Genomic DNA, 22,988 nt, shown 5'->3' with positions numbered 1-22,988 from the left:
TTAGAACCAGGCCACAAACCAGTGAACATGGCCGGGTAAATTATTTCTTACAAGGTTTTTCAGTTACCATGGAACCAGGATGCATGGTTCCTAGCTCCAGAAATTTTGCATCCTATTAAGGAAATAGAATAAAAAAATGGAAGACGTATTAAGATTTAACCTACTTTTAAAGGAAAAATTAATGAACCGCTGACAATTTGTGTCTGTTTTTATCATGTGACTTCTAATACACTTCTTTAGGCATAGGGGGCGCTGGGCTCTCTGTGTCAAAAGTCAGAATCTTCTAAACATCTTTTCACAGGCTCTTAAATCAGGAAACATCTGGAACATGCAGTGAGGTGTGCTTCAAGAACCAGGGCTGGGAAACACTCATATAGAGCAACACAACACTCATCTGAAAGTGATTCAGAACAAATGGGAAAAAATAGAGACTCACACATGATAATAATAACCCACCTTTTGACGTTGTCCTGCTCTGGACGGTGAACGACAAAGATCTTGACAAAGAATGTGTTGATATTTTTTGCTTATTTTTTGGGCTTTTTTATTGCAATATATTAGAGTTGAGTGCTTGTTTTACTTTGCAACTTTAAAGTTGATGTAGTGTTTTAAAATGTGTTAAGCATTTATTTCCTTAGAGTCAATAAAAAATGTTCCTTTGCTTTCATCAAATCAGTGAATTTTACAATAAATGAAATATTTGTCTTGGTCTGTCTGAGCACGTCTCACTGAAGACTTGCTTTTCTAATGGACCTGATGTGAAGGGGTCAGAAAAGGGAGTAAAGACATGCAGCAAAGGAACCGCGGACAGGAGCTGAACTCACGGTTACAGTCTCGGGGTTCTAGCCTCTGTCTATAGCCACTGCATCATGTGACGGCCCATACTATGTGTTTATTGTTAATAAATTAGAAGTTATGTGTTGTTGTTGTGGTTTTACTCCTCAGTGATCCTGCTGTAATTTCTGGAATTTTTCCTATTTTCTCATCCTTTTCAGAAACTAGTGGTTCCTGTTTATGGAAAAGCTCTCTGTTTTTCCAACACGACTCATGTCTGTGGTGTTTTTATTTTCCTGCTTTCTAAATGTGGTTCCAAATATCAGCTGAAACATTTGATGTCACTTTGAATATAAACTACAGTGTCACTTAGTGTGTGTTTGTTGCTCTAGAGCTTCTACATATAGATATTTTAGTCTCAAAAAGCCATGTGTTCCACAACTTCAAATAAAAATAAGTTGCACATAAAATTAATTATGCTTTGAAGTCAACGCATTATGTGAACCATTACTAAAAATTTAAAAAGCAGTCTTCTAGTCTGAAGTTGAATCTTGTGTTTTCTTCCTGTTTAGGGTTTAGAAAACTCCTTGTGTGTGATGAGGAATCTATCGTACCAGCTGTACGTGGAGCTTCCTCCGTCAGTCCGCCTCCACCTGGAGGGCCCATCCAGAGCTTCAGCCTCCAGAACTGATGAGATGATTGGCTGTTTCACTGTGCAGAGCAAAAAGAACAATGAGGTGAGGTCTTTGTCACTGGATGCTAAGACTTCTAAGATTTTTACAGAGGGGCATTTCTTGACCACTCAGGGTGTCAGGAACCAGAACAGTGTGGTTCCAACAGGCCCACTGGCAATCATGTGCTCTGTGGATGAAGATTGTCCAAAGTGACCTAATGATGTTTTTTTTTACAGCTTCAACACAGGAATCTTCCAAGACTGTCACACCCCAAGGACTCTGAGTGGCTGTGGCACCCGAAGGGCGTGGCCCTCTACAAGCAGGTCCTGCAGAACAGTGAAGGCAGCTCAGCTACAGTGGAAGCTGCTGTTGGAGCCCTGCAGAACATCACATCTGGAGAAGGACGGGTAGGCTCACAATGACAAACAATTCTATTCACTTTATGTCTCTAGCGCCAATTCACAGCAAATGTCATCTGAAGGCGCTTTAGAAAAAAGCACCATTTCAGTTCAATTCCGATTGATGCTGGTTATCAAGCAGTACATTTGGCTCAACTAATTATTTAATTTAGTTTAACAAGTTTTCTAACTAAGAAAACCCAGCAGATTGCATCAAGTCATTAACTGCTACTCCATTAGCTATAAAACTGCACAAATTAACATCAAAATATTCTATGAATTCCCTTAATGGAAACACTAATTTTGAAAAAAAAAAAAATTGTGATAGAATGAGGTGGCTTTTCAGCCATATCGAAACAAATGTATTTTACAAAACTCTATTGACAACTCTTTCTTCGCATCACGAGTCACATGATCAACAGCCAAATGTTACTGGTTAAAATGACAAAGAAGAGGACAGGAAGTAGTAGTATGAAAATTGTTTGTTTTTGTTTTTTCAGACAATGTCCACCAGAGCTCTCAGCATCACAGTTCATAAATAGTTGTTATTCAACATGTTGAATCCATAACTCTTCTGTAAAATTACTGACTACATTTTCCCAAAATGCCACATATGTAGTCGCTCCCAAGTAGGCGGGGCTTGTCGTGCCAACACCTGAGAAGAGACTCCAACGTCTCCTTTGATTGGCTGATAGATAAGTTCAAGTACCATGAAATGAGACATGAGATATGAATACAACTTATGTCACTGTTTACATCTGTTGTTGCCATGATTTATAATGTCTTATTGCGGAGAAAAGTTCAGTCATGTGGTTTTAATTTATTTCTTACTTAGTGGAAACTCTGCAGTTGTGAAATTGTGTTTTTTTGACATCAGCTGAATATAGACAAAGATTTACACATTTGTAATGGAAACAACTACTGACTTGCACCTTTCGCTCCTCCTGGATGCAGCGACAGCAGACAAGTCGTTGACTTTACAGCAGTCCCTCATACCAAGTATCTAAATAAAGAACATGTGAACATTTATATAACAAAATAATCTCACTTAAATATTTACTTCTTGAACTGGTTTAATTCTTTTCATATAAAATGTCTATGGAGGGGAAATGAAGCGTAAATAGAGCAGGTTGGAAGAGTGAAGTGTTGTTTGTGTGTGTGTGTGTGTGTGTGTGTGTGTGTGTGTGTGTGTGTGTGTGTGTGTGTGTGTGTGTGTGTGTGTGTGTCAGTGGCCAGCGGTGCTGAGCGGTGTGGTGAGTGAGCAGGAGAGGATGGTCCCCATGCTGCTGGATCTGCTGGACAGCAGCAATGAGATGCTCCTCAGGCCGCTGACCGGCCTCCTCAGGAACCTGACCAGGCACGCTACAGACAAAGACCACATGGGTGAGGGGCCGGCAATGAGCAATGAAACTCCATCAAAAAAAGCATCTTTATGTTGCATATCATTTCTCTAAATAAACATAAAACTCTTTGACTGGCTCTTCTGTTGGCAGCTAAGATCATGGTGAGCGCTCTGGTGTCCAGGCTGCCTGCTGACGGCCTGGAGAAGACCCCGTCCAGTGAGGTGGTGGTCAACATGTGCGGGGCCCTGAACCATCTGGTCACCTGCAGTTCTTTAGCAGCCCGAGATATTGCCTACTTCAATGGTCTTCCTAAGCTGATGGGCATAAAGACGTCACATGATAACAGGTAGGACTGACAGCTGCTGCAGATCAAGGTCAAAGGTCAGCTGTAGTTAATTCCTCCAATTCTAACAGAACCTTTCCTCATTGGCTGCCTCTGTTTCCCGTTTATAAGCTACTGCATTCCATATGGCCACTGACCCCACAGAGAGATGTCTTAATAGAATTTATCATGTCATTTATGAATGTTTACTGGTGACGGTCTGACCTGTGTGCCCCCCTCCTCACTGCCTCACTGTGATCCGCCTGTCGTCTCTGTTTAGCTCCGGGAGCCTCCGGGCTGCCAGGGCGGCCTCCACCGTGCTCTGCAACATGTTCCAGTACAACAAGCTGCACAGAGATTACAAACTGGTGAGTCCAATATGAACCCTGTTTGGGAAGTACAGTGTGGATTCTCAGTGATTGCAGAGCTCAGTTGTGAAATTTACTCCAGTTTTTCCCGTTTCAGTTATAAACAAAAGCAGAAGGAGTTTAATCTGGTCTACTGAAAGAATTACTGTCTTGATGGTTTGGGTGGAGTGGCAGCCACAGATTTTACACCCCCTCATTAAGACACTCATTGGAGGCAGAAAGCACCAATAAAAGTTGCAGTTTTAAGCTGACTCAGTGCAACAGTCCATCAAGTTTAGTTAGTGCACTGCTTTTTATTCCTGACTCACTACAATATAAATTGTTTTTGTTTTTTCAGTTTTATCATATTTTTTCTCAACTTTTTTTAAATAGTTTTTTCTGATCTGCTACTGATATAATCTTATCAGTTTATCAGGTTTATTTGTATATTAACTTTTTTCAGTCTGAATTGACACAGATTTTGGGAAAAATGTTTCCGTGACTTTTTATGTCAATGTTTGGTTTAAAGTGTAATTATGAAAGCATATGGATGTGTTGCTTGTTTGTGTATCATTCTATGCTTTTTATTCTTTTTTGATGGAGTGTTTTGGGTGGGAATTAATTTCATTTAGTCAGTAAAGCTATCAGGCAGACCAGTCTGTGTTTCTCTTGTTAGACATAGTTTTCTCTGCTGCTGCATTGTTGGAGCTGAACTTCAGGCCAAACTGAGCTGATGTGTGTGTGTGTGTGTGTGTGTGTGTGTGTGTGTGTGTGTGTGTGTGTGTGTGTGTGTGTGGGCGTTGGCCAATTGCTTCCACCAGATGGTTTTCTGCTTCACGTCGTCTCATATCGGTTTCTCTTTTTTTTTCTGCTTGACCTCAGCTTCCCATTGGTCCATCTTCTTCCTCCCTACTCTTGTTGTGAAGGCCTCTGGACACTGCAATGTACTATCAAACATTTCTGTGAATTGTTTGGTTACTAAATGGTTACCTTTGTTCTGGCAAATGTCTGATTGGCTCTCAGTTTGTCATGAAGTTGGAGATCAGGTTGAGCCATTTCAGCTGAAAACAGGGCTTTTCCCTTTTTTAAAAAAAAATCAGGAGATGTATTAACAAAATACAAATATCCTTCACATCATCCCTAATTTCAGCATTCCTGTTATGATGTCCCAGCAGTATTTGTGTGCGTTGGACTCAGCAGGAGTACAGAATCCATCTGAGGGTCTGTCTGTTTGTCTCTGAGGTGGCGTTGGCAGTCAGTAAGCTCCAATTTTCTCCTGTATAATCAGCCCACCAACAAACTGAACTTTGCACAACAAACAAAACCTACATGAGCCGAGCCGAATGCTCCCTCATGTGGCTTCTGACTCACATAAACAAAATGATTTAAAGCCATAAAAAAAGAGCTAGATGTAAAATGACTCCATTCCAACCATGATGTGGAATCTGCTGGATGACTGGTGGATTTTCTGGGTGGTGAAATAACGTTTTTCTAGTTTTATCTTCTTTCATTGGTGTTGTTGTGGATATAACAGCCTGAGTGTTCAGCAAACATTTGGTAACGATAATCTCTGCAATATTTAGGAGGAACTCTGTCGCTCCATCAAATTTATTATTTTAAGTATTTGCTTTATTTCTTTGTGTTCGACAGAGAGGATTTACACGACAGAACTTCGTTGATTCCAACTTCTAGTCTCTGTTTCCTCTCAGCGTGAATTCTGCAGTGAGGAGAAGGAGGCGAACGGACCGACCAGAACCAAACACAGGAGCTGTTATTCCTCCATTTGGAACTGTTTGACTGATTTATGCCTGCGTTGTGTTTTTGACAGTCACATGCAGCTGGTTTATTTTAGACTGATTCTGACATAACATATGGTTTATCCCTGACAGAATAGATTCAGACTTAATGTTGTTAAGACATACCGACTGCAGCGCCCTGTTAGTGTGTGAATCAAGTTGCCCGTTTAACTGTTGGTGTTGCGCACACACATTTTAAACCTAATTCTGATTCATCTCATTTCTTTCAAATGTTTCTTATTGTTGAGGCTATTGAAAGCTTTACACATTATCACACTTCTCTTTGGAAGCTAACGTTCTGCTCAAGCTCCCATCAGAGAAGAAGAAACCTGCTAGATGCAGTAGTTTTTAAAAGATTTATCAAGACTATTTATGAATATTTTTGCCCCTTTTTGAGGAGTACATTTTTGTCTTTTTTGAAGTAAGATAACAGAGAAGATCTGCAGCTGGATTTGGCATGTATGTAGGTAGATATGTTCAAATTGGATATTTAACATGGAATTGCTCCAGAACTCTGATGACTTGTATGTGTTGAACACTTTACTTAGTGTCTTCATACTTCAACTTCATTGTTGCACTATTTCCTCATAGCAGTGTGAAAGATGAGGTAAGAGCCAATGAGGTTCCTCCCTTTGGATTCCCGTCTCAAAGAGGAATGCTGAGGAGACGTAACATCCCGCCAAGCACTCAGTGCGTCATGTCATTTTCAGTCTCACCTCTGGGGGTCACTGTTTCATTTACTTTGGGATTTTAGCTCCTGATGTCAACAACGGTTAGATAATATAAATGAATGAATATAAAAGAAACACATTGACGTTAATAGTCATGGTTAAACCAGCGCTTGTCACAAGTTTTAATAACAAGCTAAAGCTCCACCAAGTTGACAGAATTTCTTAAACACAACAGGACTTGGACTATTTTCTGTTTTTTTGTGTTTTGTCATTACAAACATAACAAACTACATGATTGATTGATTCATGGAGTCAGTGTACTTATGCATTCTATTATGTTGAAGTTTTTACAGTTGAAAAATGCATTAAGAGTAGAGGCTTCTAAATCTGACCTCAAGATCCAACATGGCTGCCTTGTATAAAACCTACTCATATCTGCAATAAAAAGAAATGTTTATTTGGATTATGGTGCCCCCTTTTGTGAATATGTTGCTAAAGTTTGAAAGTAAATCACATAGAAATGTTAGTTACTGCTGTTAGCTACTAATAATACTGTTGCTCAGCATTTTCAGAAAACTTGTTCCCAAGAAAGCCCTCGGCTCATTGCTGGTAAGGAAATCTACAAAGTAACAATAACTGGGTTGGGTTTTGGACTCTGTAACGGTTGGTGTTTGTTAGCTCTACATTACAGTTCATGCGTTTGCATTTACTATATTTCCTCTGAGTCAAATAGTACTGTCCTGTGGTGGGATTAGATTACAGGGACAACTGATCAGTTCTGATTAATAGTTACATTACAGACACTAATATTATATACCAGTAAAAGCTCCTACTCCAGATTAAGAACTAAAAAGTCCATCCAAAAGCAGAAAAAAAAACAGCTGCAGGCTCTGATTTGGAAACATTGAAATGAGTCGCTACTATACATCATGTGACTGACAGTAAAAACAACTTTCACTTTAAGTATTCAGTGTTTTTAGGTAGTTCAGTCTAACATTAAACATGTTGAGGCCTCCAACTTCTATGTAACTTTGTCACAATTCAAACTTTTTGTGTTATCACGAATAATTCAGCAAGGAAATGCGTGAATGTGTCGCTACCTGTACTATGAATGAGTGGTTCGTGTTTAATAGAACTCTCTCTGTGCTGAATAAACAAACTGAAAAGTAAAATAATACAAAGTACCTTTACATAATTGAATTATTAATCCTGTTTGACATCATCTCACCTGATATGATTGTAACTGTCTGTCACCTGTTCAACAATTCAGCTGTTCCTGTTAAACTGGTTTGATCATGTAGCAATTTCCAATGTAGTGAAGTTTAGAAACAGTAAAAATAATAATTTTAATAAAGGTTGATGAATTGTTTATGGGTTTTTACTGTTTTTATCTGTGTTGTTTGAATATAAATAGCTTACTGCACATTTACCTATTCGTTTTATTTTTGTTTGAAAACCATTTGATCTGCTTACCTTTAAACCTTTTGTTTTCAGTCAGATGTACGTTTTTTTGTGAATGTTAGAAGAAAAACAACGAAAGAATTTCCTTAAAACAGCAGAAACCTGTTCTTTTCAAAAACAGACCAATGCTCTTCCAAGATAACATAAAAGGGAATCAAATGGGAAAAAAAAGAAAAAGAGAACATAGGCTTTGTGAGAAGTTTTTAAATCTTAATGCAAGCCTTAGTTGAATTCCTTTCCACTCTCATCGTAGCGTCATATTCCTGTCATCCAGGAGGATCCTCTGACCCTTAGATGATCCACATGATGCTCAGAGACTCACTGACCTCAGCTTGTTGTGCCAGGAGGGACTGAATCATGAGCAGCATCCTGAGGAGACCCCTGCTGCCCACAGCCTTCAGGAGCTACAGTAAACTAGAGTAGATTGATTTGCAACATTTAATTTCCCTTTGACTGCGACAGACTGGCAACCTGTCCAGGCTGTACCCTGCCTCTTGCCCGGAACGTTCGCTGGCGATAGGCACCAGCACTCCTCCCGACCCCACTAGGGACAAGGGTGTACAGAAAATGGATGGATGGAATTTAGTTTTGATATTTTTAAGGTATCTTTAAATTTAATTCAATTCAAAAGCAACAATTATTGGAGAGCTTGCTTCACACAGCCAGAGATCAGCGGAAACTCTGGATTTTGATCAATGAACTACTTATCTGTGCAGAGGCTGTTACTATGGTGACACATATTCAGAATTGGATTTGATTCTCCCTCCGGAACAAAAAAAACAACCCAGATTTCCTAAACACTGTTACTATTTTTAGAAAACCTGTTTCAGGTGTTTGTTTTCTCCAAAATGGGATAATTTATTTTAGAGTGAAGGAAGTGATGCAATCCAGTTTCTGAATTCATTGCAGCCTTCTTCCAGCCTAACTACATGGAGATTCCTAGCTTTAGTATAAACATCTCCCATTCATTCATTCATTCATTCAGTATTTGAATATATTCACATATTGTCATTAATTTGTCAGCTACAAAAGGAGTGACAATACAGCTAACACGAGAAGAGCCTGAGAGCAGAGTTCAGTTATGTGGAGGACATGTTTAATTGCTGGACACCAATCAAAGAAGAGATGACTCCACATTTCTCTTCTCGGCTGTTTTATTTACTTGCTTGTTTAGACAGAAACCTTGAGATGAAAATGTGCAACAGTCTGGTTCACTGCACGTTTATTTAACAACAGTAAGCTGTTATCTGCTTTTTCCTACAATAAGAGCAACAATGAAACAAGTTTAGGAATGAAGCAGCTAAATGTTCCACAGTGCATCATTCAGCAGTAAATGACTGACATTCAATAACACATTAGTTACATTTCAAAATAAAACCAAACCTGCTGCTACTTTCAACAATATTCTTGAACAAATATCTCACATTATTTTGAGTTACAACAGTAGGCGCAGATTAATAAAAAGCATAAATTCATTTTTTTCCATTTCAGCGCCTTTCAGTGGAAACAGATTGGAGGTCAGCTAAGGTCACACTTCGGTTGATATGGGACGTCCAAGTTTCCTGTCACTGAAAAGAAAACAGACAAAACACACATAATAAAATTAAAATCTGGATGAACTGCTTTCATGCATGTGAAATTTTGTATAAATTTGTTTTTTCTCTATTTAAAACAAAAACTCAATTCACTGAATTCTCGATGTGTAGGTTGGTGCAGTATTTTGTGAAAATACACCCTCATAGAGGAATCATATAAATGCTTTCACAGGCAAACCTGTTCTGCAAGAGCACCTTCCCATTCATCCAGTTTGAGTGAAAGGTGGCGCGAGATCCCTGCAGAAATTCTGAGGTGGACGACCAGGTAGCATAACATACAGGCACACCCTCATGCCTCAATTCATTATCTATAAACATAGCCTAAGAGAGAACCGAAAGTAGAGATGGAAACAGCTCACGATGCATTATTTAGATTGGCTATTAAAATGAATTGGATAACGGTAGGGAAACACTGCTGTCTGTATTATAACAGTACTACTTGTCTGGTAATGTGTCTTGAGAACACATTAATTATAAACTGACACCACAGTAATACACTGAAATGGAGCCAGCAGGTAAAAGTGAATTACATCACATTATGATCACAAAGGTACAACACAGGTTGGAGTGGCATCATGTAATCATACTTCACTGAACTCCAGTCAACCACACCAAACTCAAAGTCAAACAATGTGTGACATAATGTTGGAGCGGAAAAACTACATTAACAACAACATGGACTTTTCACAAGAGGGTGAATTCAAAATGTGTTTTAGTGAGTTGACTTATGTTTATTCCATTTGACTCACTTCAATTCACTCTTGAGTCGTTCCATTTTATCATGCAAGCGACTATTCTTAACCCTGACAGGTTTTTCTGGGACGAACCAGGCAGCGATAAACTTGCACACCACCACTACATGCTGCGGGCAGAAAACACACGCAAGACAAAATGATGTAAGACAATCAAATTCAGTTATTTTTCTAATTTTAATTTTAAAAATGTTTGCAATATTCCAGGAACAAACCTCAAAGAGAATGATGAACGCAAAGCGTATAGCCAGGACAAACCAAAACTGAGAGGTCAGAGAGTAGTCTTGATTCCTGTAGTCTCTGTAGCTGTAAACAACAGTTGGACCTGGTTGACACGTCTATGAAGGAACACTACATGTGTGAACACAAACCAGTCATTTAGTTCTCTCACCTGCACTGAGTGACGTTAGCATAATCGTTTGTTTTCAGCATATATTCATCTTTGATGTTGGTCTTCATGAAGGCTACAGACAGAGTGTCATTAATGTAGCCTTGCATACAGCTGCAAATAAGAAAAACATCATGAGGACAGAACATAACTCAGTGCTAACATGATGTCAGAGCTTTAAGCTGGAGACATGACTGACTGTGTCGAGTTGATGCCTTTGGCACATGGGCCATAATGGTAATGGTAAACCAGACGAGGAATAAAGTCAGATGAGATGCCAATGACCAAGCCATTAATGATCACAGCAAATACACCAACAGCTTCCAACACTTCCGTCCATATTCCTGCAGACAACAAAATAATCCTCAAATACAGCAGTTACATACAAACTCCTGTTTCTGTGTTGTATCTATTGCACTAAGTGGCAGAAAGTGCTCTTTCTGTGGCTCTTTTCTAAAAATAGGCTTTCTGGGTTTAAAACAACATAAAAGACCATGAAATGCTTGTTTTCCATGACTTACCAATGTCATTGGTCTTCCTGGGAATAAGGCGCTGCTCGTAGCGGACCATTTTGATGGCATCCAGGCGAATCTCAATGATGTTATTCATAAGAGCCAGAAGGGGCGCCAGAGGGAATGCAGCCACAAATGTGGTGGTGAAGCTGAACTGGATCACTGAGGAGCACAGAGAGCAGTGGGCAACATGCAAACAAAACAGCAACCTGCAGTTCTAAAAGCTGAAAACAAAAACCACACCACGTCAGTCCTTGTTATTTTAATTTATTAATTAGCTCTTTCCTCCATGTGTGACTTTGAGCAGCATTTAATGTTATGCTAATTTCAAACTGCAGCGTGAGAGAAACAAGTATAAATCCCTCTCGTGATTCTTTCTCCCTCATTTTCATGGCTGTAATATTTGTAGTTACAGTGACATAGACCTACCCATTTCCAGAAACTCATTAAACAGGCTGAAGGCATCCGTGTTACCCAGGTGATAGTTTCTCAGCCAGTCCCGTCTTTTGCAAATATCACATGCTTCAACACGACCCTGCTTTTCACGACAAAACTTCCTGTAGCATTTGCCACACTCTCTCTTCAGCCGCCTTGCAGTTTTTTTTCTCAAAAAGTTCCTGGCCCAGCTGCAAGAGGATTAGATCCACTGTTGGTTCCTGTAGGTTACCTGAATGCAACATGCAAAGTCAAAACAAAACATCTCACTTACGGCACAAGGATCTCAAAGATGTTGTTGAGAGTCTGTTTGAGCAGCATAATCACCGCCATTTGGATAAAAAGGTCTGTTAAACAACCACTCGGATGGCACTGCAACACAAACGACACATCAGGGTTTACTATTTACCATGCTGTTGCAGAATGACAGCTCTGCAGAAACCATGAAGTGATCTCACCTCTTCCAGTCTAAACCCAAGTAGACGCACATAGTTTGTAGGATGGCCGTTTATCCTGACACAAACCAAGAAACATTTATTATACTCACTTGTTGGTAAACTGGAACCATTTGGTTTATTCAAAACATATCACCGTGCTTTGATCAGAATCAAAAACTACACAGGGAGTACAAAGCTATGTGTTGTGTTTTGGACTTGCATGGTATTCCAGCAGATACATACCTGCCCAGGAAAAAAGCCACATAGAAGAGAGAGGAGAAGAGGGTGAAGAACTGAAAGGTAAACATTTTAACTGTGAAGCTTCTCTCTTTGGCAGCGAGTGAGTTCAGCTTCTCTGAGTAATGCAGACAGAAGAAAGCATTCAGAATCAGATGATCTGGTTTAAAACTTAATGAAAGAAATGTTCCATCCTGACCAGGACTCAGGTGCTCTCACCTAGATCACAGAGTTTTAGGGACACCCATCTGTTCACCTGCAAACCAAATTACAGTTAGATTGACATGAGAGATGATAGAATAATGATGTTGTTGAGCACGATCAGGACAATGCACAAGGACAAATAAATGATTTTTTTTTAAGCTTTTAAAACAAATGTACTCCTGTTCTGTTCATTAAGAGACTTTCATGCTTATTGCCTCCTGTCAATTTTAGAAAGACAAAAACAATGGAAGAATTATAGTTTCAGGGATTTTTTTTCTGGTTTCATTGATATTAATTTTAAAGTATCTCAGCTAACCATGAAATATGTAAACTCACGGCCACTTTATTAGATACACGTGTCCAACTGCTCATTAACACAAATGTTGAATCAGTCAATCACATGGCAGCAACTCAATGCTTTTAGACATGCAGACATGGCCAAGATCTGGTGAGGTTTAAACCGAGAATCAGAACAGAGAAGAAAGGTGATTTAAGTGACTTTGAATGAACTGCCATGCCAGACGGGCTGGATCTGAGTATTTCAGAAACTGCTGATCTACTGGGATTTCCGTGCACAACGATCTATGGAGTTTACAGAGAATGGTCCAAAAAAGAGAAAATATCTAGTGAGTGGCAGTTCTGTGCAAATGCCTTGTTGATGCCAGAGGTCAGAGGAAAATGGCCAGACTGGTTCCAGCTGATAGAACCAATCTGGCAACAGTAACTCAAATAACCACTCATTACAACCGACGTATGCAGAAGAGCATCTCTGAATACACAACACGTCAAACCTTGAGGCGGATGGGCTACAGCAGCAGAAGACCACACCGTGTACCAGTCCTGTCAGCTGACAACAGGAAACTGAGGCTACAATTCCCAAAGGCTCACCAAAATTGGACAATAGAAGATTAGAAAAATGTTGTCTCGGATGTCTGCTGCGACATTCGGATGGATTTGGCGTCAACAACATGCCAGCATGGATCCATCCTGCCTTGTATCAACAGTTCAGACTGGTGGTGGTGGTGCAATGGTGTGGGGGATATTTCCCTGGCACACTTTGGGCCCATTAGTACCAACTGAGCATCATGTCTACACCACAGCTTACCTGAGTATTGTTGCTGACCATGTCCATCCCTTTACGACCACAGTGTACCCATCTTCTGATGGCTACTTCCAGCAGGATTAACATATCCATATCATAAAGCGCGAATTATCTCAGACTAGTTTCCTGAACAGAGTTTACTGGTTTCTCTGTACTTAAATGGCCTCCACAGTCACCAGATCTCAATCCAATAGAACACCTTTGGGATGTGGTGGAATGGGAGATTCTTATCATGGATGTGCAGCCAACATATCTGCAGCAACTGTGTGATGTTATTATGTCAATATAGACCAGACTCTGAGGAATGTTTCCGGTATCTCGTTGAATCTATGCCACAAAGGACTAAGGCAGTTCTAAAGGCAAAAAAGGATCCAACCCAGTACTAGTAAGGTGTACCTAATAAAATGGTCGGTGAGTGTATGTAACTCAGTAGGAAATATTGAATGCTATTTCCCCACTCATTTTGTCAAATGTGAGTGGGGAATTAATGCTAAAAGACATTAAGAGGGGCCTTACCTGTGTATGCTGCACTCAAATTTAAAGTAGTTTTATGTTATTTGTGCTTTTTTGTTTATGCAATTCATTGTTGTGTGAAGTTGCATATTTTAGTCATAAGATGGTAGTGTTGGAAGGCTGAAAAGCTTTCCTCAATATTTGATAACATTAACTTGCCTCAGGCTCTTTATATGGCTCAGGAAGCAAGACAGACAGAGGAGAAAAACATAAATAATCACTAATTAGAAAAAAAAAGTCAGTCGCTGTTTTTTTTCTTTTTGGCCTTGGAACAACTTATGTTGTTAAATTTAATTTAATAAAGTATATTGAATCGAGGGCTGCACAGTGGTGCCTTGCAGTAAGAAGGTTATGGGTTCGATTCCCGGTCCCGGTCTTTCTGCATGGAGTTTGCATGTTCTCCCTGTGCATGCGTGGGTTTTCTCCGGGTACTCCGGCTTCCTCCCACAGTCCAAAAACATGACTATCAGGTTAACTGTCCCTCTCCAAGTGTGTGTGTGTGTGTGTGTGCGTGTGTGTGTGTGTGTGTGTGTGTGTGTGTGTGTGTGTGTGTGTGTGTCTCTGTGTTGACCTGCGACAGACTGGCGACCTGTCCAGTGTGTACCCTGCCTCTTGCCCGGAATGTTAGCTGGAGATAGGCACCAGCACCCCTCCCAGCCCCACTAAGGGACAAGGATGTAAAGAAAATGGATGGATATTGAATCAAATTTTTCCTCATCTGTTTCTTATTGGTGAGTCATGAACACTGACCAAAGTTGAAGCAGGTGAGGCCAGCAGCACTTTAGTTGTTGCTCTGGGGTTTCTGTGACCTCCTGGTGAGTCCAGATATGGTTTTGGAGTAATTTTAGGAGACTGGCCACTCCAGCAAAGGTTCAACTCAAATCTGATCTTTAGTCATCTGTTTGTTAATAATAGCTTCTTACTGTGTTTTTCTTGAGTTAAAAACCCTTTTACCTGTTCCTGCATGTTTTTCAATCAGGACATGATGTGTTATTTTTAAAATTAGAATTTGAATAAACATACCCGGTTCATGATCTGAATGGTGACATAGTGCAGCACTGCTCCCAGCAGCATAGCTAACATGTTGGCTTTTTCTTCTAGAAAATCCGACTCGCTTCTCGAAAACCAGGAGGCAGTCATCACTCGAAACACCACAAGAGCATGAGTAATACCGATGATCACCATCAACTGCAACACACAAACACAATTAATGGAATCACAAGCGCATGTAGCCTTTTTCCTTCAAACAAGTATAACACTGCATCTCTCAAAACTGCTCTTTGAGTGTTGATAATGAATGAAAATAAGGTAAACAAAAAATATAAATAATACATCAGCATTAGCTTTATTCATGCACATCATTAATGTCTTCTCAAAAAAGAGATTTTTAGACAGACAGACAGATAGATAAATCGATCGGTCTGTCTGTCTGTCTTGTGAAGTGCTGTTTGCTATTAGCTGGTGCTGCATAAAAAAGGTGACCAGAACTGAAATGAAACCTTAAAACCCAACAGTCACATGTAATGACTGGGTTTAAAGGAATTCAGTTAGAACAAAAACAGAAACCTGCGATATTAGTCAGGCTTAAACACCTAGCTGTACACTTATTTTGATTTATGCTCTGGAAGATAAATGGAATAAACAAAATTTGATTTCAAATTGTTGACCTCAATCATTGCTCTGTTTGGTAATCTGCAGTTTTCACTTTCTGAGGCCACAGAAGTGAAAGTTTGAAAGTTTGCGCAACTATAACAAAGCTTCACCCCAAGAATTCCAGAACAACCAGGACTGGTTCCTGTTGTTCCAGGAGTTGAAAGGAGTTTTTATTGGCTAGAAACGGCTTGGCTGTCAAGAAAACCCTTCATTAACCATAAAAAACAGTAAATAAGCTGTCTAAGGTTATATTGCAAATAAAGTTATAAAATAGAGCCCAATAAAAAGGAGGTGAAAAACAGCAAATCTAGCCTTTTTCCAAAAATATTTTATATAAATGTATATTTTTTTAATGAATTTGGAAAGCCTGTAATTTAATTTGTAAGCAATCAATTTCTTTTTATATAATTCGCAAAGAACCAAATACTTAAAATTATCTTTAACTTGCTTTAAAATAGTTGTTAGTGATGCCTTGAAGGAGCAGCAAACATAAACAGTAGCTGTGAAACTGAGCTGTCACTGTTCTGTGTCAATCTCCTCCCAGTGACGTTTCAACCTTTAGACACATTTCTGACGCCAACGCCTCCTACACCAGAATCACATGACAGATGCTTTTAGTTTCACTTCTCTGAGACAACATTGCACCATGGCAGTGTTATCATTCCAGGTAAAAAATTGACACTGATAAAGACCAGTTTCCTAACACATATTACATTGTGGGGACCCACTGCTCTTTGTGGGGACAACAGCCTGGAGATGAGAAGTCCGAGTGGTAGGAGTTAGGTTTAGGGCTAAGGTGTGGATTGAGTTTAGGTTAGAGTTAGGGCCAGGCTATAGAAAATAATGGAAGTCAATGCACCTACTGATAGAGAAGATAGAGAAACATAACCTCTGTCTGTCTGTCTCTCTGTGTGTGTGTGTGTGTGTGTGTGTGTGTGTGTGTGTGTGTGTGTGTGTGCGTCTTACCATGGCTGTAAATAAGATGAGGACCAGAGTGCTTTGAAAGTATGAGTGTTTGAACTCTTTGGGCTTACACTCTACATCATTGACTATTTCCATGATCAGTTCTTCCTGTTGATACACAGACAAAAACACACACACTTGAAATTTCATAGAAAATTTTGGTTTGATTCAACACAAATAGAGTTCCACTGTGAAAACATATTCTGTAGTATATTAATCATTTTTCACATGACTTGAGAACATAGTTTAGAAGTATAAGATTTGTTTTTTTAGCCTGGTTAAATGCAGCCCCTTTATTCCATGATATGCTTCGCCCAGAGGGTCTGGACTCTCGGCTGTTGAGAAATGATTGCTTCCTGAAGTCGTGGACTCTGCTGAAGTTTGAAATGATTGAATCTGAATTTATCCAATCACTAATGTTTGGCTGTAACATATGTGCCAGCTTGACCGTGAAGGAAGCTGGGCTACAACACTAACCAGAAATTGTGTGGTCTGTAAACAACCACCCTCCACTGCTAAGAGTAAAGTCCCAAGGCAAACAACATCTTTGGCAGCAATGAAATGTTTTCAACATTCCTCTTGCTCCAACTAATCGCTCAATATATGGAGGCATGGCAAAAAGGGATTAAACGGCTTGATTCACCTCAGCCGCTGCAATTGCTAAAACTACAGGCAGATTTACCATTCTTAAACAATGCAGGAAATCAACTCCTTAGAAATCAACTTAGATTAAGGACAGTCAGAGTATCAGTTGACTCCTGTTCACTGATTGACTACGTTGAAATTCTACCAGAAAAATAAAGCTTAATTGAAGAACACCCAATCTGAGCACTGAAGGGAGATGAGAATCGAGGGGCCAGTTGTGTTAGAATATAATAGAATAGAATAGAATAGAATAGAATAGAATAGAATAGAATAGGCTGTACTGATCTCCAAGGGGAAATTGCTTATTTGCTGACAGCTACTACATCCAAAGTGTTAAAGATTGGTAAATACAAATATAACCATATGCAATATAAAATTTATAAGTGTGATATTGTATGTGATTTAAATATGACTAAATATAAAATAAACATATAAAATAAATATATACATACTGTACATAAAATAATAAGAATGCACATTAAAATACATCAATCTATAAATGAATTAATCCAGAGAAAATGTAGATTAAGGACAGTCAGAGTATCAGTTGACCAGTAAAATCTTCAGGATAGTTATTCCCAAATTTGACCCAACTGTGATGAAGGATTATTTGTTTTGCCTTTGAAGTCACAGCTCAGATCTGTGAATGATTTCATAATTTAGCTGAGAGCGTTCTAGTTGCAAGTTAGAGAACTGTTAGTATTGTATTTCTCTCTGTATTATACCTTCAAACATAAAAAGGGACATGTTCATTAACAGATACTGTACAGAATTATGTGGGCAATATCTAAATGTTTATGTAACAGAAATGATAATACATATTTTACACCATTCAACTTTGGGAACTCTGACTTCCAAATGTAAACAAAACACATCATGAGTTTCCAGTATTAAACACCAGCCAAGATGATGGAATTAAACTGGAGAAACTTAGAGCGTGAAGTAAATGAATCAGTGATCTCCATTAAGACAGCTATCAAAGCCATCAGAATAACAGAACAGAATACAATAGAACAAAACTCGGTTCTGTTGTGTTCATGATTTAGGTTTATTCTATCTGAATGGCATATTCAGATAGATATCTGAATGAATCAGGGAAAAGTCCCGTCAATTATTACCTAAAGATTAAAAACAAACACAGTAAAGGGCATCATATTGTTGGGACTGACGTTGAAGAAAAACTGTACCTCTTCTTCACACCAGTCATAGACCTTCCATTTTGAGACATATCTGGCTCTGTGTCTCTTCCAAAACTCCAGGAAAGCTGTGGCTGAAACAAAGAAGGAAAGTGTCAAAATTACCCAGAACACCAGCAAAGCAGCAACAGTGATTAAATCAGAGACTTACCCCAGATTGCCATGAACATAGCAAATGCAACAGTTCCCTCGTTGTCAAACAAATGGCTGACCTGTGGGGGGAAGAAGAAGAAGAAAAAACACATAAACATGACTTTTTTTTATTTCTAACACAAATTGACCAGTATGCTTTAACATTTGCATGTACAGTTCTGATTAGGTCCACATTATTACATGCTGTTACCAGGTAAGTTCAAACTGGATTTGTTTGGATAACATCGTAATAAACAAGTAAGAAAAATTAAGTTCAACTTCAGTGTGCATCAGCACTGCTCTGAACAGAAGACAAAATATTTCTTGTCCCTCATTAACTAGGACTACATTACTTCTTTTGGGAGGTATGGAAGGGGGGCTAGGCCAGTTAGGATTCTAAAAATTATGTCAACTTCCAAAATGTAAGCATAATGATATAAATGCTTTTTTACTGTCTTCAAATTCAGTGATTTACTTACATTTACTTCTCATCTTGTAATACATATCATGGTTCTGTGATGGTAACTCCAAAGCATCAACTTTACTGTCCTTAAAGTACTTTATAATCAACATGGCGTTATACTCAGAGTCACTTGGAACCCAAACTTTAGCTGCCTAGCGAATGTCTTGACAGAAAGAATGTTATATTACATTCTCTCCTCAATCTCTACTGCAGCACAATGCCCACACATCATGATGCTGCCACCTCCATGCTTCACAGTTTGAATTGTGTTCTTAGTCTTTCATGGTCCATTTGCATATTGCTGCTGTTGGACAGAAATGTTCTCAAAAAATTTACTTTTCAGGAAATGGAAAAAAAGCACATTGCTTTATAAGGTCAATAAATTCCACATTTCCCTTTTGTTAGAAGTTACATGTTCTTTTTGGTACTGTTCAGCAGAAATCCACCAGTCATCTCAAAAAAACAATAAATTAAAATTAAGACAAATTAAATAACTCTTTTTCCAATATGTTGATTTTCCACCAAAAAAAAGACAATGTTATGTCTGTACACATTTACTAATTTATTATTTAGTTCTTCCAAAACGTTCTAGTTTCTTTGCTGGCATTTCTGCCATTTCCTAACTGATGACCAGTAAATTGTCATGCTCACCTTAGCGTAAGTACATGTTTCTGAGAGCTGTCTTGGTTCACACACCCTGTCACAGCTCGGACACATGGTGACATTAGAGTCACAGACCTCCTTACTTTGGACAAGTACACACACAAAAATGGAAGCATTAATATAATAAACATTTATTATTTTATTTTTTATGTAAAGTTTGTTTTATGTGAAACTCTTCAAAAGCTGCTCTGTGAAATGTATATAGTTCAGAGCAGAAGTTTAATTCTATGCATGTTCCTGACTTACATTAGAGGGCTGGTGTTGAAAAAGGCCAGGCCATAAAGGAAGATGACTGCACCTAGAGCAGCAGCTGGAATCAGCAGTATGGTGTACCAGTTCAACCACAGGTAGTACAGTGCCACCTTCTCCCCAAAGTAAGATCTGCATCAACAGAGCAAACATGATCAAGGCACATTGAACTCATCACATTTAGAGGCTCAGGAAACCACTAGAGGTGTTTTGAGTTATTAAGCTGATTAGGGGTTGTACACCATGAGTAATTATTAACTGTGTTCACAATAGTTCAGTCTTCTGAGTTCCCCACTATTTTCTTTTTCTTCTTTTGGTTTTTAGTGCTAACCTAAAAACTCTAGTTCATTCAACTCTTGGGAGGTATGACCAAATAAAGAAAAAGTTAAAACAACTCACTATTGTAAATTTATCTTACACAATCTCACACATTTAGGTTCAAACTCTAAAACTCGCTAAATTCATTTGACTTGAAGAGTAGAACATAGTAGACATAACTAAATGTGGCTCAAATGTTTTACAGTGTAGGGTAATTTCTTGCTTGTTGGTAGCAAGCATGTTTAATAAAACAGATTTGGTCATCAATAGTTATTCTTGACTTAGTCTAAAACCAGATGTAGACATCAAAAAGATTATATTAAATGGCATTTCTAAAGTAAAAATGCAGATTGACTGAACTAAAGATGTTATTTTTAGTTGCATTTTATAGTTAACTGGTTAATTGAGTTTTAATGACTGTTGTGTGCTTTAATGTGTATACGTATGGATGTAACAGGACATTCTTGAACATGAGACCTCATATTTCAGCAAGATTTACCTATACAAATAAAAGATTAAATAAAACAAAATATGTTCAATGTTTCTGGACAATACAATTTTAAATGTAATTTTACATGAATTAATGAACTCTTAGTGAGGATGCAAACCATCTCTTTAAAGATAAATTTCAGATAAAATGAAAATATAATTTATAATTTAGAGATTAGTATCTGCTATCATCTGTTGTTTTAGTAATGCCTGCAGCTTTATACCATTAAAGCACCCATTACCCAGTAGAAAGTGTCTGGCTGAGCCTCCTAAGGACATACTTTGCTTTTAATTTTCTGTGGAATAAATATTGTCAAAAGTTTCAAAATAATGAGGCACAAAAGCATAAGAAAAGTACTGAATAGTTTCAGTCACATGGCAGTTGTGACAAAGAGGAAGAAACTGACTTGATTTCATCGAATGGTTGTGGTGTAAAGAGAGCCGACCATCGAGCCCACGTCTTTTGCAGATTCTTCTGCTCCTTTTTCTGAGTCATGACATATAAAAATAAATTAATTAAAAACATCAAGAAAGTCGCATTCACTACAGAAACACATTTTACTTCAAAGAAAGAAAGATGAGTAAAATAGTAAGTGGATGAAGGCTGAAGGCTTTGCAGTCACTCCTTTTCATCACATTTGTATTTATACTTGCATTGGTTTTACTAAACCATAATGGAAAGAAGCAGTCAAAAGTTTGCTCACCTCATGAAGACAGAACATAGTTTCAAATACACCCTCCATTTTCAGCTTCTCCAGGTTCTCTGAAAATATTAACAATGTGAAACAATGTGAAAAGATTTCCAGTGTGTTGGTACACAAAACTCTGTATTATTAATGTATTACACATACGCAAAAACTTTTACATCTCAATCCATTCTTCCATAAATATAAAAAAGAGGAAAGAAAGAAAGCCATTTTAAAGTCACTCACCGTTTGTGCGGATGCGAGTGTTATTGAGAATGAAATGTACAATTCGGATCCTGGGGAACACAGAAAAGAAAAGAACTCAGCACTAACAAAAGTAGGTTATTTGAGCATTACTAGCAGCAAGGTCATTTCACCATTTATACACAAAATAATTTAAAGTGTTTCAAACTAATAAGAAAGATTGGCAATAATAAGAAGAAACAAAAAATATAAAACATACAGCAAAATTTAAGCCTTACATAAGGCATGAAAAACATGCATGCTTAGGGAGTAACTAAACCCCAAATCAACTATTTCTTGCAGATACATTTTATGAATTCTTAAGTGTGCTATGTTTATGATTTTGTGCAAATTGTGGCATTTTCATGAAAATGTATTTAATTCTGCAATATTTTGGCCTAAAACTGTCTTAGTGCTGCTCGCTCTGGGTTGAATGGCAGCTATTGTACAGTTGAATTCCTATTGGTTACAGCAGCCCAGCTTGGTTGACATGATTCCATACTCATTCCTGGAAATGTCTTCAATTCCCGTTCTGTTAAGGCCACATTTTATTTTCTTTTTTGGGATGCATGCTGGTTTGTATACTGTCAAGTGCTGCATATTCAGTTATTTCATGTCTCTTAACATTATGATTTACCACAGTGATCATAGGTTCTTCATCATCCTCATCTCCACTGTCACTACTGCTACCATTGGCCAGTAAAGTATAAAAACTTTACTTCTTAATGGCAATAATTGATTTTTTTCCTTACAAAATTTTGAAGTTAAGAACTAAAATATAAGTAAATGTTTTTAGGCTCTAAAAACATTTAGCGCCTAAATGTTTAGGCGCTAAACATTGCCTAATGCAAGCCAAAATGCTTGCTAAAAATGGTACACATTTTAGATCTATAAGCAGAGTAATGATATCAATACCTCTCAAAAAATATTGCCACTGTTGCATGACATCCACATGTACGGACAGGTGATCAATTGTCATTTTCTCCAAATACAAGGCTGTTATTTCGAAAATACATCAGTAGTATTTGTCCTTAGGGGTTACTTGATGTCACAATATGCTTTTTTACCTGCAAGAGTTTTCTACAGTAGAAAGAGGGACTGGATACTCCTGAGTTGGTCTGCATGCTTTTCCATCTGTCTGCCATATTGGATTTAACAAAAACTTTCTTATACTTGGGGTGGATGCCCAGTAGTTGGGGTGGATGGCCAGTGTATTGTATGATCCCCTAGTATCCACTTTATACACAATAAAATGGCTTTTATATTCCTGTCCACTGAAGTGACAGCTACGCATGAAAAAATAATGTCAACAATCAGTGCTTTTGAC

General features: G+C 38.3%; 2 protein-coding genes across 3 annotated transcripts in view; one reads left to right on the top strand and one right to left on the bottom strand.

The window, feature by feature from the left end:
- The window catches only part of pkp3b (plakophilin 3b), a 28,589-nt gene extending 20,895 nt beyond the window's left edge, over positions 1–7,694 (top strand). Inside the window, exons 8-13 of the mRNA XM_015051473.1 lie at positions 1,347–1,511; positions 1,685–1,855; positions 3,076–3,229; positions 3,340–3,535; positions 3,792–3,879; positions 5,509–7,694. Coding sequence (XP_014906959.1) covers positions 1,347–1,511; positions 1,685–1,855; positions 3,076–3,229; positions 3,340–3,535; positions 3,792–3,879; positions 5,509–5,550 — 816 coding nt within the window. The 3' untranslated portion in view covers positions 5,551–7,694. The remainder of the gene's footprint in view (positions 1–1,346; positions 1,512–1,684; positions 1,856–3,075; positions 3,230–3,339; positions 3,536–3,791; positions 3,880–5,508) is intronic.
- A 1,228-nt stretch (positions 7,695–8,922) lies between these two features.
- ano9b (anoctamin 9b) overlaps positions 8,923–22,988 on the bottom strand; it is a 29,945-nt gene continuing 15,879 nt past the window's right edge. For both annotated transcript variants that reach the window (XM_015051490.1, XM_015051491.1), the window contains exons 5-24: positions 21,665–21,714; positions 21,437–21,495; positions 21,140–21,219; positions 19,923–20,057; positions 19,665–19,758; positions 18,570–18,630; positions 18,410–18,492; positions 16,581–16,685; positions 14,985–15,149; positions 12,362–12,398; positions 12,149–12,260; positions 11,927–11,981; positions 11,743–11,840; positions 11,463–11,659; positions 11,043–11,195; positions 10,721–10,865; positions 10,525–10,635; positions 10,349–10,439; positions 10,131–10,243; positions 8,923–9,354 (exon numbers count right to left, since the gene is read on the bottom strand). In XM_015051490.1, coding sequence (XP_014906976.1) covers positions 9,315–9,354; positions 10,131–10,243; positions 10,349–10,439; positions 10,525–10,635; positions 10,721–10,865; positions 11,043–11,195; positions 11,463–11,659; positions 11,743–11,840; positions 11,927–11,981; positions 12,149–12,260; positions 12,362–12,398; positions 14,985–15,149; positions 16,581–16,685; positions 18,410–18,492; positions 18,570–18,630; positions 19,665–19,758; positions 19,923–20,057; positions 21,140–21,219; positions 21,437–21,495; positions 21,665–21,714 — 1,984 coding nt within the window. In that variant the 3' untranslated portion in view covers positions 8,923–9,314. The remainder of the gene's footprint in view (positions 9,355–10,130; positions 10,244–10,348; positions 10,440–10,524; positions 10,636–10,720; positions 10,866–11,042; positions 11,196–11,462; positions 11,660–11,742; positions 11,841–11,926; positions 11,982–12,148; positions 12,261–12,361; positions 12,399–14,984; positions 15,150–16,580; positions 16,686–18,409; positions 18,493–18,569; positions 18,631–19,664; positions 19,759–19,922; positions 20,058–21,139; positions 21,220–21,436; positions 21,496–21,664; positions 21,715–22,988) is intronic.

Source organism: Poecilia latipinna, unplaced genomic scaffold (assembly GCF_001443285.1).
Source record: "Poecilia latipinna isolate Pla-1442-1.1 unplaced genomic scaffold, P_latipinna-1.0 Scaffold1047, whole genome shotgun sequence".
Lineage (NCBI taxonomy): Eukaryota > Metazoa > Chordata > Actinopteri > Cyprinodontiformes > Poeciliidae > Poecilia > Poecilia latipinna.
The sequence above is the reverse complement of the archived record's forward strand: the minus strand, read 5'-3'. Positions and strand labels throughout refer to the sequence as shown.